The 21,159-nt window shown below is 47.5% G+C and overlaps 1 protein-coding gene across 5 annotated transcripts in view; it reads right to left on the bottom strand.

Annotated features, from left to right (window-relative positions):
• Positions 1-21,159, bottom strand: part of KDM4B (lysine demethylase 4B) — a 73,083-nt gene that overhangs the window by 4,208 nt on the left and 47,716 nt on the right. For 4 of the 5 annotated variants that reach the window (XM_064396182.1, XM_064396185.1, XM_064396186.1 and 1 more), the window contains 11 exons: positions 20,079-20,248; positions 15,280-15,734; positions 14,308-14,428; positions 11,846-12,024; positions 10,347-10,569; positions 7,381-7,457; positions 7,146-7,201; positions 6,573-6,681; positions 1,635-1,820; positions 1,063-1,227; positions 239-358 (listed from right to left, as the gene is read on the bottom strand). In XM_064396182.1, coding sequence (XP_064252252.1) covers positions 239-358; positions 1,063-1,227; positions 1,635-1,820; positions 6,573-6,681; positions 7,146-7,201; positions 7,381-7,457; positions 10,347-10,569; positions 11,846-12,024; positions 14,308-14,428; positions 15,280-15,734; positions 20,079-20,248 — 1,861 coding nt within the window. The remainder of the gene's footprint in view (positions 1-238; positions 359-1,062; positions 1,228-1,634; positions 1,821-6,572; positions 6,682-7,145; positions 7,202-7,380; positions 7,458-10,346; positions 10,570-11,845; positions 12,025-14,307; positions 14,429-15,279; positions 15,735-20,078; positions 20,249-21,159) is intronic. The other variant, XM_064396183.1, reaches the window with a different exon arrangement.

Here is a 21,159-nt window from a genome sequence, read left to right as displayed (position 1 = left end):
AGTTTTTAAGGGATTCTTATTTCCTTTGCCCAAGACTTTAATACACTTTTCTGCATAAAGCAGAAGGACACAGAGCACAGTTTAATAGGGGTGTCAAGTTCAGGCTGGACAAACTCAGAGGGAATAAATCATCTGCTCCCAAATCTCCTCCTGCTCTCCCAGCTCCAGCAGCCCATCCCTGGTGCAGGCTCAGCTCTCCCATCCTGGAGCACACCCCAGGGACCCCTGTGCCACTCACCTGGTAAATGTGGCTGATCTGGGCTGCAATGAACTTGGCCTTGTAGATGATCCCGTCCGTCCACTGCAGCTGCACCAGCTCCCCCTCGGGAGGGGGCCCCAGCTGGATGCAGTCCCTGCTCTGAGGACACAGAGAGAGAGGTCAGACACACAGCTCCACCAGAGCTCAGGAGCCAGAGGCGTGCTAAAAATCACATGGTAATGAGCAATAGGACACATTTCTGCACTTGTGATTAATTGTGGGCATCTCAAACAAAACCAGCCTGGGAGAGCAGGAATCGACTCTGGCAGCTCCTTCTGCTGCCAGCACCCAGCTCATGGACATTTCTCATTACAAATCCCACTGCATCCCATCTCCTGTATCTCAAAAACAAGCAGGGCAACTCAGTGAATCAGTGGCACAATCAGGAAGGCAATGCATGAGCTGACAAATCAGCCTCTTCTAGACATTCCCTCTATTAAGTGAATTCCCTGTTTTGAACCAGAAGTGCTTACGAACAATCTGCTTCCCCCATGAATCACACTTGTCAGTTGAAAAATAAGATTATTCAACCACAAAACAAATAGGATGAAATTTAGAACAAACACTGCTTTCTGTGAAGTCATCTGCATTCAGCAAGATCACATCTTTGTAAAGCAACCAAAAAATAAATGAGATAATGTCAGGAACAAGATCTGTCATGAAGAGCGGGATGAGATTTTCTAGGCAAGCAGCAACTTAAAAATTAAAATGAAAAAGTTCAGTTTTGCTTTGCTGTTCCAGCCCAGGGCACAGATCACAGTTTGCACTGCCTGTGGCACAGCAGGGTCCCCAGGCTGCCTTACAATGATGCTCTCGGGGTAGACGTTGTCGCTGTAGGAGCCATCGTCGAAGTTGACCTCGTAGAAGGTCTGGGTGCTGGTGCCGATGACCCTGCAGCGATAGTAGAGCCCGTTCCTGTTCTTGGTGATCACTGTCTGCCCCAGGGCCACCTCCCTGCGGAACGGCACCTGCAGGGACACAGCAGGATCAGCTGCCAGCCACAGCTGGAAAGGGAATCCAAAATCCATTGAATCGTGGAATGGTTTGGGTGGGAAGGACCTTAAATCTCACCCAGTGCCACCCCTGCCAGGGCAGGGACACCTCCCACTGTCCCAGGCTGCTCCCAGCCCCATCCAGCCTGGCTTTGGGCACTGCCAGGGATCCAGGGGCACCCACAGCTGCTCTGGGCACCCCGTGCCAGTGTTCTACTCTCTTCATAGAATTCTTTCCCAATATCCAAACAAGCCCTCTTGCAGATTAAACCATCCCCAACAACATCTTCCTGGACAATCCTTCTGCATTAAAAGCACAAAACGTTTTGACCCAGAAACCAAAAAACCTCAAATCCCCCAGCCCAGCCCAGCCCAAAACCTACGTTCTGGTTTGCAGCTTTGTGCTTGAAGCAGGTGATGGACACCACGTAGGGCCAGTCGTCGGGCTCCATGGGCACGCCGGCCGCGTGCGCGCACGTCACGTGGAAGGACGTGGAGCAGTGCTCGTAGGAGCACTGGACACAGGCCCCAGACACCTTCTTCATCCTCTTCCTGCAGTACACACACCTCTGCAAGGGAACACAGTTGGGGTAACAGCCAGCTCTGCCAGGGAGCATAGCTGGGGTCACCTCTGCCAGGGAACACAGCTGGAATCACCCCCCACCTCTGCCAGGGAACACAGCTGGGGTCAGCCAGCTCTGCCAGGGAACACACCAGAGCTCAGACCTCTCAAGGAGCAGAGAGCCTGGAGCCCTGCAGAGACCCCACAGAGCCCATGGCTGCAGTGCCACAGCCAAAGTGGTGTTCTGTGCCAAGGGGATGGGCCCACGCAGCCAGGGCTGTCTGTGGGCACCCACCCAGGATCTCTCCATGCAGATCTTGTCACTCCCTCCCTCACCACCCCAGGCACTCAGCCCTGCAGAGCTACTCTGGGCACACACAGCCTGGTTCCCAGTCTGGACTGGGCAAACACCCACCAGTGGTACCAGAGAACTGCTGCACCCTCACCCTGCTCACACAAACAGTGCACCCACACCTCATTAATTCCAATCCTCATTAACTCCAACAGCACTGGATCCTCACAGGTGCACTGCTGGAAAATAACATTTCCATTTTTCTGAAGGAACAGAACACAGTAACTGGGTGGCAATTTGCTCGATTATGTTTAATGGGACATTGTATTGATCAGATCTCATGGAATATAAAATCACATAATGGAACAAAAATACTGTGTGTTTATTTTAGATGCATAAGCATATCAACCATAAATATTTTATTGGCATCCATGTCAGATGAGCCACTGTAGATAATTCAGTCAGTTTTGCAAACAAAAGAAATAAAAACACTGTATGAAAAAAACCCAAGAATTATTGGGGAAAAGGTCTCAAATCTCAGAGACATTTTCACACTCATTTTCTGCAAAGCAGATCCAGTTATGAGGTAAATCGATGTAAGATGTGTGACTGCTTTAAAAAGAAATTACATTTTCTCAAAGCTAAAAATCTGAGGCTGATGGCACTGACAGTGAGCAGGAGCTGCAGTGGGAACAAGACAAACTCCCTAAAACAGCACCAATTCTTGTTTCCATCTCCTCAGAAATACAGAAAAGGAGATTTTAGGAATCCCAGTCTAAAGAATGGATTCTTGCAAAATGTTTCCAGGGATCCATTTGGAAACACCACTCAGTTTTTAACATTTCCAGGAATCTGTCACTGATCAGCAAATCCCAGAATGGTTTGGGCTGGAAGGACCTTAAAGCTCATCCCAATCATCCAGCCTGGCCTTGGACACTTCCAGGGGTGTGGCAGCTTCTTCACCTTATCTGAGGCTGGCACAAGGCAAATCAGGGCAAAATTAATATCAAACACATGAGACAAATGTGCCTTTCAGGATTAAAATGAACAAAAGGTGTCCCTGACCATGGCAGGGGGTGGAACTCCAAAACCTTCAAGGTCCCATCTCACCCAAACCATTCTGGGATTCCCTCTCCAGGAACACTTCTCTTCCCTGAAAGCAAAAGATGCCAAAGAATAGAAGATTTGCTCTTCCTTATTCCCGTGGAATATCCCCCTCCCTGCCTGGGCTCTGCCCCACATTTATATGAAATAAGTCCCATGAATTAACTGAAGGCACTTTGTTTACACCAAAGATTAATTTGGCCTTTTTACACAAACCAACAAAAGCCAGGAAATTCAAAGCCAGAGCCTGAGTGCTGCCAGAACGTGGGTTTAGCCTTTAATAAGCTGAGCTTTTATCACTCTGCAAACCATGTTCCAGAGGCTGATAAGCAGCAGGAAAGTGCCCAGCAGGACTGAGGGGAGCCAATAGCCACTGTGAACCTGTGGATATCCCCTTGTCCCAGCAGTGGGGACAGCTGCTGACACACAGGGGGCTGGGGGAGCATGAACACCCCCAGGGCAGGAATCTGCCCCTCCTGATGCCAACAGGGCTCTGCCAAGGCAGGATCAGCACACACCCTGTGCCCACACAAACTCCCTGTGACAGGCACAAGAGCTGCAGCACAGGGATGTTCAGGGCAAATATGATCAGAAGATAAATGTGAGTGACAGTGAGCCTGATGTGGAAGGAGTGATGGAGGAAGTGACAATTCTTGGCTGTGAGGGTGGTAAAACACTGGCACAGGGTGCCCAGAGCAGCTGGGGCTGTCCCTGGATCCCTGGCAGTGCCCAGGACCAGGCTGGATAGGGCTGGGAGCAGCCTGGGACAGTGGGAGGTGCCCCTGCCCATGGCAGGGGTGGCACTGGGTGGGATTTAAGGCCCCTTCCAACCCAAACCAGTCTGGGATTGTATGAAAATGCAGATCTGGAAGCGTGGGAGATGGGATGGACAGAAACACCAGCACCAAGTGCTGTGGGAAAGCTGCACAAGGAGATTTAAAAGCATTTTCTGTGAGAGGGGAAAGAGTCCAAAGCACAGGAGAGAAATCTACAGAATAAAATGCACACCAGAGTCAGGTCACTGCTGAGAGTAAGAAATGGGCTGTCTGCTGCATGATGAACACTGCAATTCATTTACTCCACTGAGGAATGACAGCTAATTATTCCAAATTTCCACGTCATAAATAATTTACGTGCACAGGCCTGTAATGTGCCATCAATCTGGGAGCAGGAAACTGCAGTCCTGAAAATGGTGCCATACCCACAAATGGACTGAAAAGTCTGTGCTTGCACAGGGAGACCTGGTCCAAGCTTAGAGAACAGGATATTCCTCTCACCAGATCACTGCCACCCCTTGGCACCTCAGCCCTCATCACAGGAACTTAAAACAATAAAAACATATTAAAAAATCAAATTATAACCACAGATAACCCCTACCCCCTCTCTCCTCCACTACCCTCATCTGTTTACATCAGCTGTCCTCACCCTTCACATCATTCCTTCTCTCCTTTTCCATCTTTTCCAGCCACAAAGGTCATCTTCCCAATTTTATCAAGTTCTGCACCAAGCCCATCACTGCCAAAGTCAGGAGCTCCAATGCCATCACCTTTTAGTCTCCCTCAGTTTATCTTCCTGACTGCAGCTGCTCACCCCCAAAGCACTCAGCCCCCAGCTCCTCCACTGACTCCCCACATGCTCCAGGAATTACCTGCAAATTCCCATGAAGAATCCTCAAACTCCCCACCATGGCCCATGAGTCTCTGCACACAGTCTCATCCAATTTACACTCCCTTTGTACCTCACACCCCACAGCACAGCCTCACTGCCTCTGCAGTCTGCCCTCCAAATTAATTGTTTAATCCTTACCTAACTGATAACTCTAAAACTTTCCAAGTGAAGGTTTGACATTTGAGCTACAAGCCAGGCTCTGGCTAACAGCAGCATAAGGAATATGTGCCTGTAAATTCCAACACTGGCCTATGTAAGTCAAGGCAATTCATGTAAAAATTCTCCATGTTCCCTGAGAAAGGAAGAAATCACGAGGTGCAAATGGAATACAACAGAAGAAATCAACCAAAATTTCTTTCCAGAGCTCCAGGAGCGTTTGGACAATGCTCTCAGGGTGGATTGTTGGGGTGTCTGTGCAGAGCCAGGAGTTGGACTGATGGCCTTGGGGGACCCTCCCAGCTCAGGATATTGTGGGATTCTATGAAACTTTGCAGTTTTAATTGAGGAATGAATGAGACATGGGTGCAGTGGGTCCATGCAGAGGCTCTGATAGGCACAGGCTGTGCTTTGGAGCAGAGCAAAGCAGCAGAGTCAGACACACACAGACACTGCCCTGGCTCTGCAGGACTGCCAGGCAGCCAAGGAAGGGTTAAAGAATTAAGTCATGTTTCCTTGTGAGGCTCCATTAAGCAATACAAGTGAGTGTTGTGTAAAAGGATTTTAAGTTCAGCGTTACAAGTGCTGGTAATGAAGAGGATGCACGTTGCAAGTGTCAGCTGATCCATAAAGAGCCACGGCTGCAAGATTTATCACCCTGGCACTGCGCTGCCCCATCACTCCTGCTGAATAATGAATGCTTTTTACATTCACATTTGTGTACAAAACCCATTTGCACAACAGAGAAATAACTCTGGAAGCAGGGATAGGTTCCTCCTAATCTCTCACCCGGGCTCGCTGCACTAAGTAGCAGCTCTGTTAACGAATCCATCAGCACAACCCATCTATCACTGCTCCAGCACCTTCCCCATCCCACACTGTGTCACCCAGCTGACTTCTGTACCAAAAAAAGCAGCAAAAGCACAATTTATTTTGCAATAACACACTATAGTGATGGAGCATTAACTAACATTAAGATAAATTGCTCTGAGCTAATGAATCGTCCATTACTAATCCCTCGGATGAGGCCACACAGCTAAATAACAACTTGGAGCTGGGCTTGTATTAAAATCCTTGCAGTCTTGCCTTGCAGTCAGGGTCAGAGAAATGTTTATTCATTTCTACAAGAGATTTCTTGATAGAAAAAGAGAAATGTTGTAAGGAAAGGTGAATTAGAGATGAACAAGTCAGCTTCTCTCTAGTCACCATGTCCCTCTGCACGCCTGCTGTGCAGTACTTGGATTAAACGGAGCCTTCAGAACACTTTACACCTGACTGCAGGTGGGAAGGAGTCCCAGGCTCTGCCCAGGGTACAGCACACTCCCAGAGAGTAAAGGCACATCTGAAAATCAGAGCTGGTTGTGTGTCAAAGCACTGAGAGGGCTCAGCAGACAGAAACGCCGCTTTTGTTTGGAAATGAGAGCGAGATCACCTCCAATCTCAGCTGCTTCACAAACCCACACAATGATTTTCTGCCTGGTCACAGCTTTTCCCTTTGGCTCCTGTTCCCAAAGACTGTCCCCAGTAAAAGACACCCACCAGTTTCCACCTCTGCTCGGGGATGGCGCTGATATCCACAGGATGACGCTCGATGACATTGAGGAAGCGCGCCTCGGGGACAGCAATGGCACAGATGACGTGGACCCACCTGGGGAGCAAAGTGAAGACACAAATCAGGGCCTGCCATCATTTGAATGAAATGCTCAGGAGGGCAGTTAACATTTCCCTGCCTCCCTCAGCATCGAGGCACATTTCCAGCCTTGGCAATGTTCCCAATCGACTGTTAATCAGGGTGGCACAAGGTAAATGTCTCTGGAACAACAGAGACCAACCTTCCCCTACACCTGATACTGCACAACGCTAAACATTCTCTGAGAAGACTTTTCTCTGAGAAGCAGCCACATTCAGCAGGCATTCAGAAGCTCTGCTGTCGAGCAGCCTGGTGCAGTGTAGGGCAGCACAGTCACTTGGGCTCATCCTGCCAAGTCAACGAGGAGCAGTTCCCTCCAGAACCCCAAAACTCGCTGCTACGCTGAGCATTAAGACCAAATTCACAAGACAAGGAGATTAGGAGCAGCATGGAAGGAAAACACACTCAGAACCAGCACTCACCTGCCATCAGTGGTCATCTGGAGAGCTCCTCCCCTGAGATTGCACAGGCAACATTCCTGCGGGAACACAACCCCTTCAGAACGGGACCCAAAAGCTCTGCCAGGCCGTTCATCCTCCCCAGAAAGCGACCACACCCCGGCTGGGGTACCAAAGGCACCCTGAATCCTCCTCCCCCCGTGCCTGTGGAGCAGCTGGGGTGCCAGCAGTGCCAGGGTGTGCTGGGGGCAGTCCTTACCGCTGCCCAGGCGCCGGCCGAGCACCGCGAGCACGACCAGCTCTCGTTCACCAGCTCCGGGCGTATCCCGTAACAGCCTGCAAGAAACAGAGCCACAGCCCCTCAGAGCAGCCCTTCCACAACCCTTCCACAACCTTTCCCAGCTTCACTCCATGACTTTTCAGTTCAGAAGCAACTCTGAGAGCATCTGAGGAACTGTATTCCACAGGCTCCGCCAAAATGGGAATTGGGACCAGCAGTACTGAAAACAAACCAACCAAACCCCCCCACAGGTAACCCTCACGTTTGTTTTTCACTTTTCTAAGGACTACAATAACAAGACTTTGTTTCTCTAGGCAGAAACTGGGCTACAAGGTGATGCCACCACTGCTGGAGTGCACTCACACATCAAATCAGGGAAGGGCACTGAATTTTGGCAAGGCTGAAGCAGTTACTTTTGCTGAGTGGTGTTATGAGGAAGGACAAGGCCAATAGTACTGCAAGGAAATGAAATACCTGCAGTCCACATGGTTAACAGCATTTAATTTATCGTTATAGAAAGTGTTAAAAACATTTCACTTTACAGAGCATCAATTACTGTAACATGCAAACACCAAATCCTCCTACAACACCACCAAAACAGTAAAGTGGTATTATGCCCATTATAAAGGCAGGGAAATAGGAACAAAAAAAGTCCTTAAAATTCTATAAAAGGCACTGGGGTTTGTCACTGAAAACAATGGGGAAAAGACACTAATACAGTTTTGGAAAAGTAGATCTATGTGATTCCTGCAAGCTTGTAAAGTGAGTGGAAAATTGAAGATAAGCATCTCAGCTAACACACAGCTCATTACACCCAGCCTCCATCCCTCCTCACAAAATCTCATCCAGCCTTCACCTGTCCTAACAAACTGAACAGAAAATTTCACTTGGGAACAACAATCTCAAATTACTGAATTAGACTCAAAAGAAGACATTCAGAAAGCACTGGGATTGCCACCACAGCCTGATTTATAAATATCATCCACTTAACCAGATAAACAGCATGTCAAAAAAAGTCAATACTATGGATCTGCAGCTGCTCTCCACATCTGAGGTCTCTTTTCATCATATGGCAAATCAGGGCAGCAAATTCCACCCAGGCCTAGAACAGGGACAGGGGTGTTCAGTCCAAAACTGAGCTGAGGGAGAGCCAGACCCTGAGCACAGCCTCAAGCTGCACCAGGGGAGGTTTAGATTGAAAATTAGGAAAAATATCTTCATGGAAAGGGTTGTAAAGCATTGGAACAGCCTGCCCAGGGCAGAGGTGGAATCACCATCTCTGGAAGTGTTAAAAACATCCATGGATGTGGCACCTGGGGACATGGCCAGTGGTGGGCAGGGTGGTGGTGCTGGGCTGACGTTTGGACTTGATGGCCTTAAAGGTCTTTTCCAACCTCAGTGATTCTGTGAGGGCAGAAAAATCCCATTTACTGAACCCCAGGTTGTCCCATAAGGATAATCCAAGAAAAATATGCTCTTTTTATGGATTTTGTCAGTGCCTCAAAAGCCCAGAAACCTTCCCCAACCTTCCCCTCTCCATAGGGCCTGGCTGCTGGAACCCAGCACAGTTTGAGAGGGCACTTCCCAAGAACACACAGGCTGCCAGCTGGTTTTACAGTCAGCCAAAATACACCTCACCACTGCAATCCTGCAATAAAAGCAAATGGATTGTCTGCAGCAAAGTCAAAGGGATGTCACAGAGCACAAGGAGACAACCAGGCACTCCAGCCTGAGCCTCCATCAGATTTAACACCTGTCCTGCCCTACCCTCAAGGGGAGAGTACAGCCAAAATATAAAGCTGAGTTTCTCTAAAAAAAGATGGACCTCAGGTCTGAGCCTGCAGATTAACATCATCTTGCCCACACCCCTCTGTCCTTGAAGAGAATTTGGCCACAGAAACCATTCTGATAGACTGGACTACTGCAGGCCTGAGGATGGACAAGATGCAGGAGCCCTGAACTGTGAAGGCAGGATGAAATCTTCCTCCTCACACCCACTCTGCATCCCACGGCCTGATCAGCCAGAAATGACCATAATTAGGGATTCAGCACAGAAACAAAAGTTGCCTTCCAGTTCCCCAGCCCTGCTGAGCTGCACAGGGACCTGCAGGCTCTAAAATTGGAACAACAAAAGTAATTCCAGCTGATGCAAGTCAAATAAGATTCTCCATCTGTCAAGATCAAACAGCTGAACAGTAATTCGTCACAAATGCTAACTGGATGCTGTACAATCTCCACTGAAGGTACACTCCACCAGGATTAATCAGATCTTCTTTTAGACATAACTATCAGGGAAGCAAACAGACATATGTTCCCTTTTGTAATCAAGTGCCATTACTACAAACACTATCACAGACACTAATAAAATATATCTCAAACTACTCCATAATCTCTGCTGCATGCAGGAGCAATATAGCCTCCCCCAGCAGAACAATATTGGAACAAAATATGTGAGAGAAAAGAGTGCAATAAAGCCTTTGAGTTCTGCTTTATTACAAAAAAATGAAAGGTATCAAAAGAAAGAATCTTTTCTGTGAGACAGAGACGAATCAGCCAACAAAATAAGCAGTAAAAAGAATATTGGTGTGTATTTTTAAGATCAGTGACTTCCAAGATGGACTTGAATACACAGATGTGCTTTGAGAGAAATGTTCCCTGCCCAAGGCAGGGGATGGAAACTGGATGAGCTTTAAGCTCCTTCCAACCCAAACCTTTCTGGGATTCCTGATATCCTTGTACTAAGAAAGATAAAAAATGGGACTGACAGGACACAAACCTGCCAAGAAGGAACTCAAATGCAGCAACACACAAACTCCTGAGTTTCTGGGGACCCAAAGACTTTGGGGAAGGTGAAACACTCACTAGCATGAACCTCTCAAATACAGCAACACACAAACTCCTGAGTTTCTGGGGACCCAAAGGCTTTGGGGAAGGTGAACACTCACTAGCATGAACCTGCAGGCAGCATTTGGCACAGGATATCAAGGGACTGGTTCCATCCTCTCCAATGTAGGAATTTGAAGGAAGGGGCTCGGTGTTTTCTCCACTTGAGGTAAAGCACATCTCTGGGATCAGGGGCTTGGTCCTCTGGCCACACTTGGAAAGGTGCAGGAACGAGGATGGCTCCCCTGCAGAGACTGGGGCAGCTTCCTTCTCCACCTGTGAGGACTGCAGAGAAAACCCCATCACTGCAACCACCTCCTGCTGGCCATGGCTTTCCCTTTCCACTCTGAGCACTCCCCTTGCAAAAAGGTCACCCAACACCTGACACCAAACAGCCAACAAACAGCCCAAAATCCTGATTCCCCCTTGCTTCTCCCTCTCTCCCTCAGGCACAGACTGGGATCTGTAATTTGTTGTGGAAGCTCAAAGGAGCATTAGAATAATGAGCAGCTGTTCCTGGTTTTCTTCTGCAAAAATCTAAATTCTTAAATTGCAGCTGAAAACACCAAGGAAAAATAAAAAGGAAAATATTACTAAAAGCAAGGCCTTCCCCCCCTCTCTCTCTTTCCCATCCCCTTGGCATCCTTCCCTACTTTTCCTGCAAGAAGTTCTCCTGAAGGACATTTCAAGGTTTCTGGTAGCTGACAGAGTTAATAGCAATGGATAAAACCAGCTCAGCTGCACCCAGTTTTCCTCACAACAGCCAGCAATCAGAACAGATATTTTATTTTCAGTCTGTATAATAAATCATGAGATTTTATTGAAGGGGGAGGTGGGTTCTGCTTTCCTCAGGAAAAGCTTCCAACACAGCTACAAGTATCTCAGACACGAATTCCTGGTGGGCACACAAAGCCAGACTTGGCTTTATGTGAGAACAAATCAATGCACAACTGCACAAATAACTAATTCATCTGATGAATTTTGCCTTTCTGCTTATAACATCCCTCAAAGCATATTGGTAGTTTCCAAAAAAAGGTGATGGATGTGCTTACTCAGTAAATTTTTATTTTGTGGCTTGTTTGCATAAATTCAGCAACTCAGGCCTGTGTGGAAACAGGAGCCTGGTGTGACTTTTCTCTGCATGGAACAGTGTTTGCAAAGCCCTTTCAGTGTGATTTCAAAATGAACACTGAGCAAGCCAGAGAAGCCAGGAAAGATAACAAAAAAGGCTCCAGCCACTGCCAAACCCAAACACATTTCTTTGGTGTGCAGATTTGTATGGGTTTGTCTGTATTAGAAATGTCTGCATCCTAACTCATCCATCTGAGCAGTGGCAGAGGCTTAGATGAGGTATTAGGGGAAATCTCTTCATGGAAGGTGTGGGCAGGCAATGGCACAGGCTGCCCAGAGAACTGCTGGGGTCACCATCCCAAAACACATGGAGACAGAGTGGGGGACGTGGCTTTGGGGTGAACACAGTGGTGGGGGACTGACAGCTGGACTTGATCCCAAAGGTTTCTTCCAATCTTAATGATTCCCTGACTCTGTGACGAGGAATTACCTGGTTATAGGGGTAGAAGAGGGTGCAGACAGCACAGTATGGCTCACTCAGGGCAGCAGCTGCATTGAACTTCCTTTCAGCTGGGAAATTAAGTGCTTTGTTCTTCCACTGGAAGGAAAGTAAAGATTTCAAAGCCTCTGGATCACTCATATCTTCCTCTCCAGAAAATGGAAACATTTCTAGAACGAAAAGGAAAAAAGAGAAATCCCAAAACAATGAGCAGTAAGTAAAGGCAAAAGAGCAGAGGCAAAAGGAGCAAGGGTGAATTAAACAGCCCAAGGTGCACCCCAGAGCTGCCCTGCACACACCAACCCTGGCTGGGGGTGCCCTGCTTCAGTGTTCTGGTACAGCCATTCCCACAGCTCTGAGCCTCCCATCTGCACTCCCCACCATCCCTCCCTCTGCCACAGCTCTGCCAGCAACTGCTCCTGCTAATTAGTTTGCTAATTCTTTATTTTATAAACCTTTAAAAGGTCCTTGGCATTTCACGATTAAACCACTGCCGAATCCATTTGTGGCAGTCTGGGGGTCCCAGTTTCTTACCCTTCCTTATGAAGGAGTTTTGAGTCACTGTAAGTGTTAAAGACATTTTCCACACAAGGCTGAATGTAAATCATTCCCTGCATCACCAATCTGCAAAGTTTCCAAAAGAACATGGAACTCAAAAACATCTTGGAAGAACATTATCCCCAGAGCTCAGCACATTAAACCAAATTGTTCACTGCTTCACTGTTAATTACTGGAAATAAGCAGTTTATGTTCTGCTCTACAAGTCTAAGTCTCCTCCCCAGTTCTCCCACCCTTTGAAGATTTTCTTACTCTTGGGTTACCTGAAAGAATAAAAGGAACTTGGAGTAAATGTTAATGGCTGGGTTTACATCTCAGATTTTAAATGCTGCCCATAATATATTTGTCAGAAATTTTATTGTGTTTGATGAATCTCTTTTTTGAGGTGGTGAGTGCTGGGTGTGTGGCTCTGTCACATTTCCTATGAGGGTTACCCTCTAAAAAGTGTTTATTTTTAAGACATGAATCAAAACCCACATTTCTCCAAATTTCAGTCAAGGCACATCAGGTGACAGACCAGGATTTATGACACCAGGGAAACCAGCAGCCTAATCCAGAGTGACAGAGGGAGAGAAGAAAGGGAATGACTGGTGTGTGCTATCACCTTGGCTCCTCCCAGGATGGATCCAGGGGGACACAAGGCGTTCAGAATGGCTCCCACATTGCAAACAACTTGTCTGGGCTGAATCTTTTGTGTAACATGTGCACTCCCTTAATTTACATGCTCACTGTTGCTCCTGCAGCCTGCAGATCATCCTGCACATCATTCCCTGAGAAAGCCTGGGGTGCAGAGAGCTGCCTCTATTCCCTGGTGGGGAGGGAAGAATCTGTTTGATCAGATTTTGCCCAGCAGAGCTGTAAATCAGTCCCCAAGAAATGCCAGCTTCCACAAGAGCTGCTCCTGCTCCACCAGCCAAGTCCCCAAACAGCATCCAACAAGTCAAAGCAGAGAGAAGAATCTGCCTAATGAGGATCCTCCAGCTCAGAGCTGGTTCCAAGGTCTCACACCAAAACAAGAGAACAACTCTCAGCTGCCTCTGCACACTTCACTCCATGTTACACACTTGGAAGGCATCAAATGCATCCTCCTCGGTGAGGAAAGGAGCTCTGTGAGCTCAGGAGAAGCCTTTCCTGCAGGAGGCTGCTCTAAAATCAAAGGATGCACTCCTGAAGGAGGGTGAATGGGAAAGATGATGTCCTTTGGAATGAGGAGCTGTGAGCAGCTCCCACGTGCCTGACCCAGCACACAAAAGCTCCTTACTGGGGCATTGTTCATATTCTGAGTAATGTGGAAAAGGCCTCAAAGTGGGAGATTACACCACAAAACAGTGTGAGAGGTAAGAATCTTTTATTTCCCCTTGGTCCAGACTGCTGGGGACTGGAATGTGGGGAAAGAAGAATCAGTGATGTACAGTTAAACACCAAAAAACATTTAAATTCTCATTTCTGCCTCTGCCAAGGAAAGCTGGACCCCAACACTGATGTGAATTAGGAAGAAAGCAAAAGGTTAGAACTGACTTTCCTCACACACATGAGAGCAGATCTGACCTCCACTGCCTCCAAGGACCAGCTCTCATCCCACTGCAATATCCAAGACAGAGCTTTGCCTTTAAGACATTATTTTCTGCAAACTCCTTTTTTCCCTTTGCCCAAAATGCTGCCTCATTCTGCAACCAGCAAAATATTTTTCTTGAGTGAAAAAAGGGTGGGAGGTGAGAAGTGACACCTCCCACGGAGGAGTTTTGTTTCCAGCTGGGTTATCCAAACGGGAACACGCTGCCTTCCCTACCAGCTACGTGTAACACAGAGTTTCAGGCCACCCAGTTTTGCCAAAGACTTCAGCAATTCCCTGGGGCAGACAGGACATCCCCAGGTCCCTGGTGCTGCTCACTCACCCTCGTCACTCGAGGTCTCCTGTTTGACCACGGACAGCGGGGAGCGCGTCGGGGGCTTGCCCAGCGGGTGCCGGCGGCTCTTCTTGATCTCCATCTTCATCTTGGAGAAGGCAGAAGCAGCCTGGAAGGAAGCACAACAAGCTGGATGGGCACCCCAAAGGAGGGAACAGGACTAGAGAGGCAGAGCTCCTGTCAAAGAGAGTTCTTGGATTCACACAGAAAACTTTTCTCTGCCTTTTGGCTGAACGACCGAAGCCTTCCAAGCCAATTCCTGGAGCAGATAAAAGCCAACACCAACTCTTAAGAAGTTGGGTAAACTACAGACTTTTCTTCAAATCAGGACAGCCTCAGAACATCTGCAAGCTGCCAATTCCATCAGCTCATGAAAAGTCTGCGCAACCACATACACAGCTGGGAACTCCACGGAAATCGTGACTCATGGAATCCCAGACTGGGTTGGGCTGGCAGGGACCCGAAAGCCCATCCAGTTCCAACCCTGCCACGGGGCTGTAGACCCCGAGATCAGGTGGTGCTTGCACCCAGCCTGGCCTTGGAGCTGTCCTCACGCTGGCCACCACAGCCTGCGAGCCACTGACTGTCACAGTCACATTTTCTGGAAAAATCCCTTCGCCCAGGATTTCTCTCCTGGGAAGCTGAGAAGCCTCAGAGGAGAAGGAAGACAATAATTATCTCATTGCTTCTCCTGCGTTTTGCTGCTTTGGAATGTGGTTGGAGATCGTTTACCAACAGGTGATCGTTTCATTGGTTTCATGTGAATTGTTTTGACTTATTGGCCAAGCTGTGTGGGGGCTCTGGACGGAGTCATGAGTTTTCATTATTATCTTGTTAGCCTTCTGTAAGTACCCTTTCTGTATTCTTTAGTATAGTTTAAACAAATTAGCCTTCAAGAACACGGAGCCAGACCCATCATTCCTCCCTGCCACGGGGCACCCCACAAACACAACAACTGACCTCGGCGGTGAGCGGGGCGCGCTCGGCCTCGGCGCCATCCTGCTCCTTGCCGGGGCCCTGTGGCGGGCCCGGCTCACGCCAGCCCAGCCCCTTCTGCGTGGCGAACTGCTCGAAGGCCTGCTGGCAGGACATGTGCTCCTTGTCGAACACCACCTTCTTGCTGCGGGGCACCACGTACAGCATGGGGATGATGGGCCGCGGCTTGAAGTCGTCCTCCTCGGCCGGCGCCTCCGAGGGCTGCACCACGTTCAGCGGGGCCGCGGGCCGGCCCTGCTCCGTGCCCAGGGCTGAGGGGGGCCCCGGGGGCCGTGCCGGGCCCGGGCTGGCCTCAGGAGAGGGCTGAGGGGCCGGGACGGGCCCCGGGGGTGGCCCCGGGGGCTGAGGAGGGAACAGCTGCTTCTTCTTCCGCTCGGCCTTGGCCTTCGGGGGCCGCGCCTTGGCCTTGCACTCGCCTGCTGGAGAGAAAGGGGACACTGAGGGAATGCAATTCCCTACCGCCTCAGAGCTCCATGCTGGGCTAGAACAGCCTCTCATGGAATTCAGCATTTCCCTCCCACCTCAGAGCTCCGTGCTGGGCTAGAACAGCCTCTCATGGAATTCAGCAATTCCCTCCGTTCTCAGAGCTCCACTCTGGGCTGGCACATTCCATCATGGAATTACTGCTTTCCCTTCTCAGAGCTCCACTCTGGGCTAGCACGTTCCACCATGGAATTACTGCTTTCCCTCCCTTCCCAGAGCTCCACTCTGGGCCAGCACATTCCACTATGGAATTACTGCTTTCCAACAGGTGCTCTGAAAGCTGCACACACTCAGCTGTGCCTCAGCCCTGACCTAGAGAAGCCACTTCAGAAAGAAAATACTTGTGTCATTTCTATGGACTGTTAAACTCCTGACTGGAACACAAAGGCTACTAAAAGCAACGTTTCCTGGAGGGAAGATAGCTAAATCCCTAGGAAACTGGACATTGTGCCAAAAAACCTGTAATATGTCACATTAGCCATGACTCTGTGCTCCAAGTTTTTTGTCCTCCAAAGTCAGGGGCACAAGACCATCCACTGGGGTGCAGGAATGAAATATTTTTATACCATTAATAAAATAAATATTTTAAACAGTATTTCTTTATCTTTATGCCTTCCTTTTCTAATCTGTATATTCATATTAGCACAGAAATGCACATGTACATGTGTATTTCTGTGCTATATATGAATAAATGTGTATTTAAATAAAGACATACATCAGGAGCTGTGCTCAGATGATTTTTTTTTTTGCTGATAAGGAGATGTAATCAAAAGAGTTTGGAGACCCCCATTCTGTATCAGTGGTTTGCTGCTCCCTGTGTTTGCAAGCACAGCTCTTATCTGGGTATTACTGGTGTGCCAATGCACCCAACAGCCCCAGGAAATGAAGAACTGAAAAAAGATACTTGAGTCATTATTACCCAAAGATTTCTGCTATCAAGCTTTTTTAAAAAATGCTTTTAAAGCATAAATCAAGGTGCAGCACAGAGCTCAGCTGGATCCTGAGATATCCTTTACTCACAGCCATGTCCTTGTTTCTCCCAGCTCACTGTCACTCAGTTTATCTGCACAGCCCTCATGGATGTGACAACACTTCTTGAGCAGATAAACATCTCACTATTGTCACCAGAGGCAGAACTGCCCCATGAAAGCCTTCCCCCCTCTCCTCCCTGTGGAGGGATTCACACACTCCCATTTTACAGCAGGGATTAAAATTCCTGCTCTCCACTGAGGGGAAGTCTCCGGGTTGGGACAATCAGGGACAGCCTGCTCACCCCAGGGAAGAAGTTCCACCAACCCCAGCCCACTCAGACCCCTCCACTTCAGGTTACACCAAACCTGACCAGCCCAACCCATGAATGGAAAAATCAAAATAACCATCACATAATGGAGGTTTCTGCATGAAGAAGGGTGAATAATCCCAGAACAGGATAAAGTGCTAAAATCCCTGCTGAAATCCCCTAGGGATCACCTTAACCCCAGCATTTCCCAGAAGCCTGATCACTTTATTTACAATTTACACTAACTTACAAAAATGGGAACAAGTCCAGCTCAAATAATTATAGTTGTACTCATGTAGGCAGTCCCTCAGATAAACTGGTTTGTTCTATCACAGAGAAAGGAATATTGAATTTCCTTAGAGAAACAAACATATTGAATGAAAGGCAAATTGGATTTCTCCCCAGTTGCACAAAACCAGATCATATTTACTCTCTATACACTCCAAGAATTCTCTCCCCAACAGCACCACAAATGCCATTCACCAGCTTTATTGACTTCTAAAGGGTAATTTGACAGCAGCTGGCACTGAGAACTGTGCTTGAAAGTTTTTGCATTAAGATGAACAAACGAGTTTGCAAGTGAATCTACGGAATCAGAAGCCAGGAAAAAGGGAGGAAAAATTCCAAGAGCTTATCTGGCTATCCTGAACTCTTCCAGGAAGGAAAAGGATCTGAAGGCACACATGCACAGGTGGGTTAACAGAGGAACCTGTCCTTCCACTGCAGGAGGATGGCAGCTGTGGGTGGGACACAGGAACTGCAGGTGACACAAGGTGACACAAGGAACGTGAGTGGCAGTGCTGTGCTGCCTGCCCAGGGACAATCTGAATCCTCAGCAGAGCTCAGGAAACTGAGGAGCAGCTGAGGGAGCTGGGAGGAGGCTGAGCCTGGAGCAGAGGAGGCTCAGGAGGGACCCTGTGGCTCTGCACAGCTCCTGCCAGGAGGGGACAGCCAGGGGGGTCAGGCTCTGCTCCCAGGGGACACCAGGACAAGAGGAAACAGCTCACACTGCACCAGGGGAGGCTCAGGCTGGACACCAGCAGGAATTCCTCCCTGGAAAGGGTGGGGAGGGCTTGAAGGGGTGCCAGGGAGGTTTGGAGCCCCCAGCCCTGGAGGTGGCACTCAGGCTTGCAGTTCCCCTGCTGACTCACTGGAGGATTTCTGCTGCTCAGCACGCTCACACAAGGGCAAAGCCTCAACACTCTCCTTCCTAACATCCCAAGACAACCTGCTAAAATTCTAAATATATTAATAGCAACACAATAAATTATGAATACAAAGCTGAGTCATAAAAACCAAAAGTAAACACCATAAGGGATCTGGGTCAGAAATCCTGAAAACCTCAAGTTATAAATACTCAGCTTGTCCAAATAACCAAGACAAAGCACAAGACCTACTTTGGAACCATGACTACTTTGAAATCTCATTCTTTCTCCTTCTCAAGGTCATGTCTTCTGGTGTAATAGAAAATGAAGTCAAATTAAAACCAGGAAAATAAAGAAAGGAAGTGCAGGAGGGGGTGGGAGCAGAATTACCACAAGCAGGGCCATCCAAACAGATGCTGTTTTCTTCTTCAAGATGAAACCCTAAGACACTGGTGAGAGGCAATGCAGACAGCAGGATATGGAAAACTAGAGAAGCCATTGGGATTTAATTGCTGTATTGCAGTAGGAAAGCTGAACATTTGCAAGCAGCCACACCAAGCTGGAGTTTGCTCCAGTGGCACTTCTGCAGTGGTGCTGAAAATAAGCTCTTCCCTCCTGAGCCAACAGTTACAGAGCTCTTAAGAAGTACTGGAAGTGTATGATTTGGAAGCCGTTCAGCTAGAACAGAGTTTTTATTATTCCTTGGCCATTCTAATGATCTCAGATCTGTCCTTGTCACTTATCTCTCGTCTCCGAAGAAAAATCAGCATTTTCGGGCCATTTATTACAAGCATCAAGTGTTAAACTTGTACAAGAGCTAAGAGCAGACAATTTAACACACTGCTGATGCTCTCGAGCTTAGGGCAATAGAAATTAAGTATCTGCACTGTGCAACAATGGTTTTCCAACTCCTTATTTCCCATGAAAAGAGAAAATACACTGTCTAGCTGAGAGACTGAACAAAGCCCTCATTCCTCTTCCCTGAGCTTCCACAGATTTCCTTTATGATCATTATTGAGGTTCTCTAAACAGTTTGCAGCATCAGTTTCTCCAAATGCTAAACAAATAATGGATATATACAATAGATGTAAATGAATCCCCTGCAAGCAGAGCTGGAGAGGCCTCAGAGAGGGAGTGAGTGTGTCACAGACACAAAAACCACTTCACCACACATCAGGGGAGAAAAAGCAGCTTTTTCCCAGCAAGAACTCCAACCTTTTCTACACAGCCAAGAAAAAGGTGCCACAGAAAGAGCCCCCAGCACAAAGGGTGTGCTCAGGCCTGGGGACTGGATGTGCAGAAGGAATCCCAAAGGACTGGGAGTTGTCATGGCCTGGTTTTATTTTCAGCAAAGGTTTTATATTTCATGCAGAGGAAGCTGAAAAGCTTCCCTGCTCCAGCTAAACTTGAAGAAACCCAAGTGGGACTCGTGCAGCAGCTGTGGATCCCACCCAAACTGAGCTCTCTGGATTGTCTCTGAAAAATGGGAACAAAGGGAGGGGAAGAGGAAAGATGAATTGCACAAGGCAGTGCACAAATCATTCTTTTTCAGAGCAGGACACAAAAATACATCTATTTGTTTCTCTATGAAATTCTTTAAAATATTCCCCACATAATATATATTTTTTACAATCCTGTAATAGTTTGAGCCTATAGAATTTTCAAGCCCTGCCAAAAAAGCTATTTGGATTGAATCCTTAAAGGGAGGGAAAAATCAATTGCTGCTGTGAATGATGACATATTTCAGTGAGCTTTTAATAGTGGGGAAAACTCTGCTGATATTTCAACAGAAATCAACAGCAGCAGACAAGTTATTCACAGAGGTGTTTTAGAGCTCCTCACTGCTCTGGCCTCACCTTCTCCCTCCATCCCTTTGCTTCTCTCCTCTTCCTCCAGATCCGGCCCCCTTTTCAGCTCCTCTTTTACTTTCACATCTTCCAAGGCAGTTTCAATAGCCATGACATCCCCAAGAGACTTCTGATCCTCTGTTTTGTGTCTTCTGGGCTGACTCCTTTTTCTGTGAGACCTGAAAGTACAGAAGTGTGATTTGACATAAAAGAACAGCCTTCAAAATAGAAAACCATCACTGACTTAAAAAGCTGAATAAAAAACAAAAGGATCTTCTTTGGAGAGAAAACACAAGGTAGCTAAAATAGCTACAGGGCAAAAGAGATATCTGAAAGGGAGCAGATGAACCTTGCATAACACAGCATTTAAGATCCATTCACAGCAGCCATTAATTGTCTGGGTTTCCTGAAGAGCTTTTTCCTACCATTACTAATGTAAGCTCACAAGCTGCAGTTAAAGTGATTTTAATTGTGTTTTCAATCTATTTTGCTTGTATTTCAAAATACAGATGAAAACTTGTTTAAATCTCTCTTTCATCCTCTGCCTCCATTCCATTATTTCTTTTCATTCTGTCCGTGCCTCCCTTTGGCAAACTGCTGGAAGTCTGCAAAACATCATCTTCCAGCTCTGAGACATTACCCAGCACTGCCAGTTCCCAAAAACACACTATAATGAATGCTCACAGCAAAATCAATAGGCAGTCTATGATTTTTCAGCAGTAAATTCAGATGGTCCAAGGCCTTGAAGAAATCTAACTAAAAAATATGCATATTAATAAGAACAGACAAACACTAACGAGGCAATAGCAATGCTGTTCATTCTTTTTAAAGTCAATGCCACTAAGGCAAAGATTACAGGAGCCACAATGCAAAGAGAAAAGGAAATTCAGAAGTCAGGACAAGATTTTTGGGTTGGGAATTGTACCCTCACAGACAATTCCCACTGCTCAAGAAGGACAGGCAGGGAAAACTGGAAGAACAAGAGCCAGAAGCTTGTAAGTCAAGACAAATGCAGTTTAATAGATGAAGAAAAGAATTAAGAAAGAAAGAAAGAAGCCCAGGAAACCCACTCACCACCTCCCCAGCCACA

The sequence above is a fragment of the Passer domesticus genome, chromosome 21 (genome assembly GCF_036417665.1).
Source record: "Passer domesticus isolate bPasDom1 chromosome 21, bPasDom1.hap1, whole genome shotgun sequence".
Classification (NCBI taxonomy): Eukaryota; Metazoa; Chordata; class Aves; order Passeriformes; family Passeridae; genus Passer; species Passer domesticus.
This window is presented reverse-complemented; position numbering and strand designations above follow the sequence as displayed.